At 51.8% G+C, this 12,280-nt stretch overlaps 1 protein-coding gene across 1 annotated transcript in view; it reads left to right on the forward strand.

Moving 5' to 3' along the window:
• GRID2IP (Grid2 interacting protein) overlaps nucleotides 1-12,280 on the forward strand; it is a 60,104-nt gene that overhangs the window by 33,319 nt on the left and 14,505 nt on the right. The window contains exons 7-11 of the mRNA XM_030932191.1: nucleotides 493-676; nucleotides 7,946-8,100; nucleotides 11,435-11,566; nucleotides 11,788-11,885; nucleotides 12,096-12,213. Coding sequence (XP_030788051.1) covers nucleotides 493-676; nucleotides 7,946-8,100; nucleotides 11,435-11,566; nucleotides 11,788-11,885; nucleotides 12,096-12,213 — 687 coding nt within the window. The remainder of the gene's footprint in view (nucleotides 1-492; nucleotides 677-7,945; nucleotides 8,101-11,434; nucleotides 11,567-11,787; nucleotides 11,886-12,095; nucleotides 12,214-12,280) is intronic.

Consider the following 12,280-nt stretch of genomic DNA (forward strand, 5'->3'; position numbering starts at 1 on the left):
GCTGGAAGCCCAGCACTTTGGGAGGCCAAGGTGGGAGGATAGCTTGAGGCCAGGAGTTTGAGACCAGCCTGGGCAACATGGCGCAACTCTGTCTCTACTAAAAATACAAAAATTAGCTGGGCATGATGGCACGCGCCTGTAGTCCCAGCTACTTGAGGAGCTGAGGCAAGAGAATCATCTGAACCTAGGAGGCGGAGGTTGCAGTGAGCCAAGATTGTGCCACTGTACTCCCACCTGGACAACAGAGCGAGACACTGTCTCAAAACAAACAAGCAAACAAAAAACTCTAGCGTATAGCTTTAGGGACCCTTCCTAGGACTGACTCCCTCTATCCTTGGCCCCAGTGTCTCACAGCAGGCATGCCTTCCCATGCATGGCACTGGACAACCACACCCCAGCTCAGGAGGTCTGCTGACCTCAAAAGCCAGGGAGACTACACCTGGCCTGGGGACTCTGGGTCACTCGTGCCTCTCCCGCCTGTGGTCCCAGCAGACTCAGATTCTCTGGACTCGCCCAACCCATCGTCGGCGCTCACCTCCCTGCAGTGGGTGGCGGAGATCCTGCCGTCCAGCATCCGGGTTCAAGGGAGGACCTTCAGCCAGCAGCTGGAGCACCTGCTCACGCCTCCTGAGCGCTATGGGGTCTGCCGGGCCCTCGAGAGCTTCTTCCAGCACAGGTGGCCGGACCAAAGCCGCGATGGGGACCTGCCCTGGGTGGGCCCTAAGTCCTACCTACACTCGCATCCTAGTCTCCCTGCCTGAGCCTCCTCAGTCCCGTTCTCCTGGGGGATGCTCAGGAAGGTGGCAGCTGGTATTGGGGCCCCAGGGTGGTGGGCAATTGAGCTGCCCTGGAACCATCTCTGACTCTGACACCTCCTAGCCACGTGACCTTGGGTGAGTCTCAGCCTTCTCTGTGAAGTGAGGCAGACAGGGACCACCCGCAACATTCTTTTTTATTTTTTGAGATGGAGTCTCGCCCTATCACCCGGCTGGAATGCAGTGGTATAATCTCGGCTCACTGCAACCTCCACCTCCCGGGTTCAAGCGATTCTCCTGCCTCACCCTCCTGAGTTGTTGGGATTACAGGCATGCGCCACCTGGCTAATTTTTTTGTATTTTCACTAGAGATGGGGTTTCACCATGTTGTCCAGGCTGGTCTCAAACTCCTGACCTCGTGATCTGCCCGCCTCGGCCTCCCAAAGTGCTGGGATTACAGGCGTGAGCCACCGCGCCTGGCCTCACCTGCAGCATTCTTGATGGGACCATCACCAGAGCCCCACCTGTAGGCATTTGTCATGGGCCAGGCCCTTCAGGGTAGGGTGTCTGTCTTTTTGGACCTCAGCTGCAGCCAGCTGCATTTATCACACTGCTCGGTCCATGGGGTCTCTGCAAAGCCTGTCACTTGTCCATACCTTTTTGTTTTGTTTGAAGGGTTTTTTGGGGTTTTTTTTTTGTTTTTTTTTGAGATGGATTTTTGCTCTTTTTGCCCAGGCTGGAGTGCAATGGCGCAATCTCGGCTCACCGCAACCTCCACCTCCCAGGTTCAAGTGATTCTTCTGCCTCAGCCTCCCAAGTAGCTGGGATTACAGGCATGCACCACCACGCCTGGCTAATTTTGTATTTTTAGTAGAGACGGGGTTTCTCCATGTTGCCCAGGCTGGTCTCGAACTCCCGACCTCAGGTGATCCGCCTGCTTTAGCCTGCCAAAGTGCTGGGATTACAGGCGTGAGCCACCGCGCCCGGCTTGGTTTTGTTTTGTTTTTTAAAAGAGATGGGGAGGTCTCACTATGTTACCCAGGCTGGTCTCGAACTCCTAGGCTCAAGTGATCCTCCCAACATGCTGGGGTTACAGGCATGAGCCACTGTACCTGGCTCTGAAGAGTCTTAAGATGTAATTCACATACTACACAATTTGCCATTTAAGTATACAATTCAGTGGTTTTTAGTATATTCACAAATACGTGCAAACATCACCAAGGTCCTTTTTTTTTTTTTTTTTTTGTGACGGAGTCTCGCTCTGTCGCCCGGGCTGGAGTGCAGTGGCCAGATCTCAGCTCACTGCAAGCTCCGCCTCCCGGGTTTTACGCCATTCTCCTGCCTCAGCCTCCCAAGTAGCTGGGACTACAGGCGCCCGCCACCTCGCCCGGCTAGCTTTTTGTATTTTTTAGTAGAGACGGGGTTTCACCATGTTAGCCAGGATGGTCTCGATCTCCTGACCTCGTGATCTGCCCGTCTCGGCCTCCCAAAGTGCTGGGATTACAGGCGTGAGCCACCGCGCCCGGCACCAAGGTCCATTTTAAAACTTTATGACATCAAAAAGAAACCCAGGCCAGACATCTATAATCCCAGCACTTTGGGAGGCTGAGGCAGGAGGATCACTTGAGTCCAGGAGTTCGAAACCAGCCTGGGCAACAGAGCAAGAAGCCATCTCTACAAAAAGAAAAAATTAGCTGGGCGTGGTGGTGTGCACCTGTAGTTCCAGTTACTTGGGAGGCTGAGGCAGGAGGTTCACTCGAGCCCAGGGGTTCACGGCTGTAGTGAGCAGTGATTGTGCCACTGCATTCCAGCTTGGGTGACAGAGTGAGGCCCTGTCTCAAAAAAGAAAAAAGAAAAAAAACAGGCTGGGTGCGGTGGGTCACACCTGTTATCCTAGCACTTTGGGAGGCTGAGTTGGGCAGATTGCCTGAGCTCAGGAGTTTGAGACCAGCCTGGGCAACACGGTGAAACTCCGTCTCTACTGAAATACAAAAAATTAGCTGGGCGTGGTGGTGGGCACCTGTAGTCCCAGCTACCTGGGCGGCTGAGGCAGGAAAATTGCTTGAACCCAGGAGGTAGAGGTTGCAGTGAGCCAAGATCACGCCACTGCTCTCCAGCCTGGGTGACAGAACGAGATTTTGTCTCCAAAAAAGAAAAAAAATCATTGTGCTTTATGTCGTGTTTTGTGTCTGACTTATTCACCAATTACTATGTGTTTAGCTCTGTCCACGTTACTCTGTGTATATTATATACATTGATTATAACTACAGCCAAATTCCTTTAGATCACAGTGGTATCCAACTTTTTATTTTTGTTAGTTTCTTTTTTTTAATTTTTATTTTTTATTTGAGATGGAGTCTCACTCTGTCATCAGGCTGGAGTACAGTGGTGTGATCTCTGCTCACTGCAACCTCCATCTCCCAGGTTCAAGCAATTCTCCTGCCTCAGCCTCCCGAGTAGCTGGGACTGCAGGCACTCTCCACCACGCCCAGCTAATTTTTGTATTTTTAGTAGAGACGGGGTTTCACCATGTTGGCCAGGGTGGTCTTGATCTCTTGACCTCATGATCTGCCCGCTTTGGCCTCCCAAAGTGCTGGGATTACAGGCATGAACCGCTGTGCCTGGCCTATTTTTGCTAGTTTCTTAGCCATAAAAGTGACATCCTATTATTTTTATTTGGTTTTCTTCTATTACTATTTATTTTATTTATTTATTTATTTATTTTGAGACAGAGTCTTGCTCTGTCACGCAGGCTGGAGTGCAGTGGCGCGATCTTGGCTCGCTGCAAGCTCCGCCTCCCAAGTTCACGCCATTCTCCTGCCTCAGCCGCCCGAGTAGCTGGTACTACAGGCGTCCGCCACCACTCCCAGCTAATTTTTTGTATTTTTAGTAGAGACGGGGTTTCACCGTTTTAGCCAGGATGGTCTCAATCTCCTGACCTCGTGATATGCCTGCCTTGGCCTCTCAAAGTGCTGGGATTACAGGTGTAAGCCACCACACCCAGCCTTCTATTACTAATTTTAAGCGTCTTTTAATATGCTTGTGAACTTTTTCTGGAATTTTCTCTATAAATTACCTGTTCATACCCTTTGTCCATTTTTGTTTTCTTGGATTTTTGTCCTTGTTGTACTGGCGTGAAGTTTCTTGTATATTGTATTTTATTTCATTTGATTTATTTTCTGAGACAGGGTCTCACTCTGTCACCCAAGCTGGAGTGCAGTGGTGCAAACACAGCTCACTGCCGCCTCGAATTCCCAGGCTAAAGTGATCCTTGTGCCTCTGCCCCCCAAGTAGCTGGGACTACAGGCGCTCACCTACCATGCCCAGCTAATTTTTGTTTGTTTGTTTTGTTTAGTAGAGTCAGGGTTTTGCCATGTTGCCCAGACTGGTCTTGAACTCCTGGGCTCAAGTGATTTGCCCATTTTAGCCTCCCGAAGTGCTGAAATTACAGGCATGAGCCACTGCCCCCAGCCCCTTGTATATTTCATTTTATTTATTTATTTATTTTGAGGTGGAGTCTTGCTTTGTTGCCCAGGCTGGAGTCTAGTGGCGCGATCTCAGCTCACTGCAACCTCTGCCTCCCCAGTTCAAGTGTTTCTCCTGCCTCAGCCTCCCAAGTAGCTGGATTACAGGCGCCCTGGCTAATTTTAGTACTTTTAGTAGACATGGGGCTTCACCTTGTTGGCCAGGCTGGTCTTGGACTCCTGACCTCAGGTGATCCCCCTGCCTTAGCCTCCCAAATTGCTGGGATGACTGGTGTGAGCCACGACAGCTGGACACCTATGTATATTTTAGATACTGATTTCTCCTTGATTTTGCATGCTATAAATTTCTCTCCCATTTGTTACTTCTGTTATTAGGTCTGTTGTGTCTAATATTAATGTGTCTAAGTTGGGCTTCCTTGAATAGATAACCTTGCTTTTGCATAATCAAACTCGCTACATTTTTGGTCCTATAGTTTTGTGTAGGGTCCAGCCCTACAGGGCCTGTGTGTTTTTCTCTTCGTGTGTGGAGACGAGAGATTGTAGAAATAAAGCCACAAGACAAAGAGATAGAAGAAAAGACAGCTGGGCCCCGGGGACCACTACCACCAAAACGCAGAGACCAGTAGTGGTCCTGAATGCCTGGCCGTGCTGTTATTTATTGTGTACAAGGCAAAGGGGCAGGGCATGGAGTGAGAGCCATCTCCAATGATAGGTAAGGTCATGCGAATCACGTGTCCACCAGACAGGGGGCCCTTCGCTATTTGGTAGCTGAGGCGGAGAGGTAGAGGGGACAACTTACGTCCTTATTTCTTCTATGCATTTTGAAGACTTTAGTACTTTCACTAATTCTGCTACTGCTCTCTAGAGGTGGAGCTGGGTGTACAGGGCGGAGCATGAAAGCAGACCAGGAGTGTGACCACTGAAGCACAGCATCACAGGGAGACTATTAGGCCTCTAGATGGCTGGGGGCGGGCTTGACTGATGGCAGGCCTTCCACAAGAGGTGGTGGAGCAGAGTCTTCTCTAACTCCCCCGGGAAAGGTAGACTCCCTTTCCTGGTCTGCTAAGTAACGGGTGCCTTCCCAGGCACTGGAGTTACCGCTAGACCAAGGAGCCCTCTAGTGGCCCTGTCCAGGCACAACAGAGGGCTCACACTAGGCTTTTGATCACTTCTCACCGTGTTCCTTCAGCTCCTATCTGATGGCCTGGTTTTTCCTAGGTTACAATTGTAGAACAAAGATGATTATAATATTGGAATAAACAATAATGCTATAAACTAATGATTAGCGATATTCACATATAATCATATCTATAATCTATTTCTAGTATAACTATTCTTATCCTATATATTTTCTTTATTATACTGGAAGAGCTTGTGCTCTCAGTCTCTAGCCTTGGCACCTGGGCGACTTGCCCACAGTTTTGGCTTTTGAATTTTTTTTTTTTTTTGAAATGGAGCCTTGCTCTGTCGCCCAGGCTGGAGTGCAGTGGCACGAGCTCGGCTCACTGCAAGCTCCACCTCCCGGGTTCACGCTGTTCTCCTGCCTCAGCCTCCTGAGTAGCTGGGACTACAGATGCCCGCCACCAAGCCCGGCTAATTTTTTGTATTTTTAGTAGAGACGGGGTTTCACTGTGTTAGCCCGGATGGTCTCGATCTCCTGACCTCGTGATCTGCCTGCCTCGGCCTCCCAAAGTGCTGGGATTACAGGTGTGAGCCACCACACCTGGCCTGACTTTTGAAATTTTAAGTTCTTCCCTGCTTCTGGGTCAAAAGATATTCTCCTACTTTATTTTTTATTTATTTATTTATTTATTATTTTGAGACGAGGTCTTGCTCTGTTGCCCAGGCTGGAGTGCAATGGCGCGATCTCAGCTCACTGCAACCTCTGCCTCTCGGGTTCAAGCGATTCTCCTGCCTCAGCCTCCCCAGTGGCTGGGATTACAGGCATGTGCCACCATGCCTGGCTAATTTTTTAATTTTTAGTAGAGAGGGGATTTCACCACATTGGCCAGGCTGGTCTCGAACTCCTGAGCTCATGATCCACCCACCTCAGCCTCCCAAAGTACTGGGATTATAGGCATGAGCCACCGTGCGTGGCCTGCTCTATATGTTTTTTGTGTTTTTTTTTTTTTTTTTTTTGAGACGGAGTCTCGCTCTGTCACCCGGGCTGGAGTGCAGTGGCCGGATCTCAGCTCGCTGCAAGCTTCGCCTCCCGGGTTTACACCATTCTCCTGCCTCAGCCTCCCGAGTAGCTGGGACTACAGGCACCCGCCACCTCGCCCGGCTAGCTTTTTGTATTTTTTAGTAGAGACGGGGTTTCACCGTGTTAGCCAGGATGGTCTCGATCTCCTGACCTCGTGATCCGCCCGTCTCGGCCTCCCAAAGTGCTGCGATTACAGGCTTGAGCCACCGCGCCCAGCGTTTTTTGTGTTTTTGAGACAGAGTCTTGCTCTGTCACCCAGGCTGGAGCACAGTGGCACAGTCTCAGCTCACTGCAACCTCCACCTCCCAGTTTAAAAGATTCTCCTACCTCAGCCTCCTGAGTAGCTGGGACTACAGGTACATGCTACCACGCCCAGCTAATTTTTGTATTTTTAGTAGAGAGGGGGTTTCACTATGTTGGCCAGACTGGTCTCGGACTCCCGATTTGAGGTGATCCAACCGCCTCAGCCTCCCAATGCTGGGATTACAGTCATGAGCCACCATGCCTGGCCTTTTCTATATGTTTTAATCTTCACAACAGCTCTATGAGGTAGATGCTATTTTTATCCCCATTTTACAGATGAGGAAACTGAGTCACAGAGAAGGTAAGTCACTTGAGAAAGGTCACTTAGCTGGTAAGTGGCAGAGCCGAGATTGGAGTCTGGCTACCCTATCCCTGGAGCCTGCCTTCTGCCCACTTCTCTCTCTTTCTTTCTTTCTTTTTTTTTTTTTTTTTTTTTTTTTGAGTCAGAGTCTTACTCTGTCTTGGCCGGGCGTGGTGGCTCAAGCCTGTAATCCCAGCACTTTGGGAGGCCGAGACGGGCGGATCACGAGGTCAGGAGATCGAGACCATCCTGGCTAACTCGGTGAAACCCCGTCTCTACTAAAAATACAAAAAAAAAAAAAAAAAAACCTAGCCGGGCGAGGTGGCGGGCGCCTGTAGTCCCAGCTACTCCAGAGGCTGAGGCAGGAGAATGGCGTGAACCCGGGAGGCGGAGCTTGCAGTGAGCTGAGATCCGGCCACTGCACTCTAGCCTGGGCGACAGAGCAAGACTCCGTCTCAAAAAAAAAAAAAAACAAACAAACAGAGTCTTACTCTGTCTCACAGGCTGGAGTGCAGTGACATGATTTTAGCTCACTGCAACCTCCACTTCCCAGGCTTAAGCAATTCTCCTGCCTCAGCCTCCCGAGTAGCTGGGCTTACAGGTGTGTACCACCATGCATGGCTAATTTTTGTATTTTCAGTAGTGACAGGGTTTCACCATGTTGGCCGGGCTGGTCTCGAACTCCTGACCTCAAATGATCCACCTGCCTCGGCCTCTCAAAGTGCTGGGATTACAGGCGTGAGCCACCGTGCCCGGCCCCAAATTCTGTCTTTCAAGGGTAGGGATAGGGCATGAGGGCAGACACTGTGGCTTGGAAGTCCCATCTTGTCTACCCCCACTCTGTGCATCATGGTAAGCCTGTGAGTACTGAGCCTCTCATTCCTGCACCTTCCCCCAGAAACATCGACACCCTCATCGTTGACGTCTACCCTGTGCTGGACACCCCTGCCAAGCAGGTCCTGTGGCAGTTCATCTACCAGTTGCTGACCTATGAGGAGCAGGAGCTCTGCCAGGAGAAAATCGCATGCTTCCTGGGCTACACGGCCATGACAGGTAAGTGTCCTCTCCCCTACCACTTCCCTGCCTGTAGCTGCTGACTGTCCAGCTCACCAGGTGAACATCCAGACACCTGTTCTCACCTGTAAAGTTTTTTTTGGTGGTTGTTTGTTCGTTTGTTTGTTTGAGACCGAGTCTCGCTCCTGTGCCCCAAGCTGGAGTGCAATGGCACGATCTCGACTCACTGCAACCTCCACCTCCCGGGTTCAAGAGATTCTCCTGCCTGAGCCTCCTGAGTAGCTGGGACTAAAGGCGCATGCTACCACACCCAGCTAATTTTTTGTATTTTTAGTAGAGAAGAGGTTTCACTGTGTTAACCAAGATAGTCTCTATCTCCTGATCTCATGATCCGCCCTCCTTGGCCTCCCAAAGTGCTGGGATTATAGGTGTGAGCCACCATGCCCAGCCTTTTTTTTTTTTTTTTTTTTGACATGGGATCTTGCTCTGTTGCCCAGGCTGGAGTGTCATGGTGCCATCACGGCTCACCGCAGCCTCAACCTCCTGGGCTCAAGCAATCCTCCCACCCTGGCATCCCAAAGCACAGGGATTACAGGTGTGGGCCACTGCACGTGGCCTCACCTATGAGGTCTTACAGCCGATTTGGGCCCCTCCCACAGAGATGTGTCCACAGCCATGCTCGTACACACCCAATACACCAGGGCTAGGCCCACATGTGGCCCCACGGATGTGCCTTCCCAGCGTGACCTTTATGCGACGTACACAGCATAACCTGAGACTTTAGACACTGCACCTAACCACCTGCTGTTTCAGTTTTTGCACCCACAAAATGGAAGTGATCTCAGTGGCTGTGCTCGGTACTCTGAGAAGCGTGGCACAGATCAAGGAACTTGTGTAAGGCTGGACGCGGTGGCTCACGCCTATAATCCCAGCGTTTTAGGAGGCTGAGGTGGGAGGATCACTTGAGCTCAGGAGTTCAAGATTAGCCTGGGCAACATAGCAAGAGCCTGTCTCTACCAAAAAAATAAATAAACAATACGTTTTAATTTAGCCAGGTGTAATGCACAACTGTAGTCCCGGCTGCTTGGGAGGCTGAGGTGGGAAAATGGCTTGAGTCCAGGAGATCGAGGCTGTGGTGAGCTATGATTGAGCTACTGCCCTCAAAAAAAAAAAAAAAAAGAAGAAAGAAAAGAAAAAAAGAAATTCATGTGGTTGCCGTTTACAGACATGCCAACACCACCACCAGGATCGTGAGCCCACAACCGCATCCCACCTGGCCAGTGGCTTCTAGTGTACTCTTTCTTGCACATACACAGGACTGCGGTGCCACGTGTGGCAGCTACCAGTCTGTTCAGCATGCCCTTTGAATGCCCACAAACCCCTGCACTCAGCATGCAGGCCATGTGGATGGAAGGTGTGCGGAAGCCTGTGTTCTACCCTGTTCTAGGCACCCTGCCCCTGCTATGAAAGCCTCTGCAGGCCAGGCTCGGTGGCTCACGCCGGTCATCCCAGAACTTTGGGAGGCTGAGGTGGGCGGATCGCTTGAGGTCAGGAGTTCAAGACCAGCTTGGGCAACACAACGAGACCCCCATATCTACAAAATACTTAAAAAATCAGCCAGGGGTGGTTGGGCGTGGTGGCTCACGTCTGTAATCCTAGCACTTTGAGAGGCCGAGGCAGGTGGATCACTTGAGGTCAGAAGTTCGAGACCAGCTTGGCCAACATGGGGCAACCTCGTCTCTACTAAAAATACAAAAATAAGCCAAGCGTGGTGGCACGCACCTGTAATCCCAGCTACTTGAGAGGCTGAGGCAGAAGAATCGCTTGAACCCGTGAGATGGAGGTTATAGTGAGCTGAGATCGCACCACTGCACTCCAGTCTGGGTGACATAGCAAGACTCCATCTCAAAAATAAAATAAAAAATTAGCCAGGTGTGGTGGCGTGCACCTGTAGTCCCAGCTACTTGGGAGGATGAGGTGGGAGGAGCACTTGAGTTCAGTAGTTGGAGACTAGCCTGGGCAACATAGCAAGATCCCTTCTCTACAAAAAAAATTTTAAAATTAGCTGGGTATGGTGGCATGCACCTGTAATCCCAGCTACTGGGGAGGCAGGAGGGTCTCTTGAGCCTGGAATTCAAGGCTGCACTGAGCCTTGATCGCACTCCAACCTGGGGGACAGAGTGAGACCTGTCTAAAAAAAAACAAAAACAAAAACAAAAGGCAGGCGTGGTGGCTCACATCTGTAATCCCCCAGCACTTTGGGAGGCCGAGGCGGGTGGATCACCTGAGATCAGGAGTTCGAGACCAGCCTGGCCAACATGGTGAAACACCATCTCTACTGAAAAAAAAATACAAAATATTACCCAGGCGTGGTGGTGCATGCTTGTAGTCCCAGCTACTTGGGAGGCTGAGGCTCGAGAATCATTTGAACCCAAGAGGCAGAGGTTGTAGTGAGCTGAGATTGTGCCACTGCACTCCAGCCTGGATGAGAAAGCCAGACAGGAAGGTAGAAAGGAAGGAAGGGAGGGAGGAAAGGAAGCCAGACTCAGTTGAAAAGGATGGGGAGGGGAAGGGAGGGGAGGGGCTGCTGCAGAGTTGCTGCCCCTTGTGTGCCCATGAGCTGCAGTCCCAGGGACCCACAACTTGCTAGGATTTTAGCAAGAAGCTCGGGCTCCGTGCTGGATGGCACATGTCTTACATATCGGCCTAAGCTCAAAAAACTTCTATTTTGGCCGAGAGCAGTGGCTCATGCCTGTAATCCCAGCACTTTGGGAGGCTGAGGTGGGTGGATCACCTGAGGTCAGGAGCTTGAGACCAGCCTGGCCAACATGGCGAAACCCTGTCTCTACTGAAAATACAAAAATTAGCCATGCGTGGTGGTGGACACCTGTAATCCCAGCTACTCGGGAGGCTGAGGCAGGAGAATCGCTTAAACCTGGGAGGTGGCGGTTGCAGAGAGCTGAGATTGTGCCACTGCACTCCAGCCTGGGCAATAAGAGCAAAACTAAGTCTAAAAAAAAAAAAAGCAAAAAAAAAAAAAAAAACCAACTTCTATTTTGCCCATAATCCTCTCTGGGCAGCAGTGACTTGGCCTGGGGCAAGCACAGGGAGTTGAGACTCTGGAAGCTGTTGTTATAAGATCTCTGCTAGGTCCCCAAGCTCAGACTTGCTGCATTTTGGTGCTGCTCCTGGCACCTGGTTTCTTGCCCCGGAGCTTCCCCTCAAGAGCTGTTCTGGAGGCAAGCAGGGCAGACCCCATAGCCTGGGGTCCGCATATTGGTGCAGATGACATCTGCCCTCCCCTCCCTGTTTTGGAGGTCCCTTGTCTGGCTGAGAGGACAAGAGGGCCCCATATTCCCTGCATGTCCCACAGCAGAGCCGGAGCCTGAGCTGGACCTGGAGCCGGAGCCCACGCCCGAGCCCCAGCCGCGGAGCTCCCTGCGGGCTTCCTCCATGTGCCGCCGCAGCCTCCGGTCCCAGGGCCTGGAGGCTGGCCTCAGCTGCGGTAAGGCTGGTGCTGGGGGGAGGGTATGAAAAGAGCTGTTTTTCCACCTGCAAAATAGGCTTGGTGAGGTGGGGAATCCCAGGGAATGGGGCTCAGCAGGGCTCAGGATTGGCCCTCCTGGGTCTGTGGGGCCTGTTGGTTCTGGGCCAGGGCCTGAGCCTTAGACCTCAGATACATTACCGTACAGACATCGTTACCGTAATGACATTGTTCCTCGGTAGGTCCTGGCGAGTGTCCTGAGATGCCTCTTCCCCTGATCCCAGGCGAGCGCCAAGCGGGCGATGGCACTTCCCTCCCTGAGACCCCCAACCCCAAGATGGTGAGACCTTCTCTCTGCCCTCCAGGTGGGGTCAGTAGGGGGCGGGGAATGGACAGTCCGTAGGACTGGGCCTAGGAGACCCAGGCCAAGGGGCTGCTTCAGGCTGGAGCAGATCCCCGCCTCCCGGCCCACCCAGGCCTGGCCTCTGAGGCCACATTAGGGCCATGAGGAGAAGTAGGGTGGGCTGGACTCACCCCCGCCTCCCTCCAGATGTCAGCCGTTTATGCAGAGCTCGAGTCTCGACTGAACAGCAGCTTCAAAGGGAAGATGGGGACCGCGTCCAAATCCCGGGCTTCCCCTCCGGGCCCCAGCCCGGCAATCACTGCAGGTAGGGCTCCAGCCTCTGTCCTCTTGACTGTCTGGGTGTTTCTCTCCACCCCAGGCTCAGCCCTGGA

Source organism: Rhinopithecus roxellana, chromosome 6 (genome assembly GCF_007565055.1).
Source record: "Rhinopithecus roxellana isolate Shanxi Qingling chromosome 6, ASM756505v1, whole genome shotgun sequence".
NCBI classification, from domain to species: Eukaryota; Metazoa; Chordata; class Mammalia; order Primates; family Cercopithecidae; genus Rhinopithecus; species Rhinopithecus roxellana.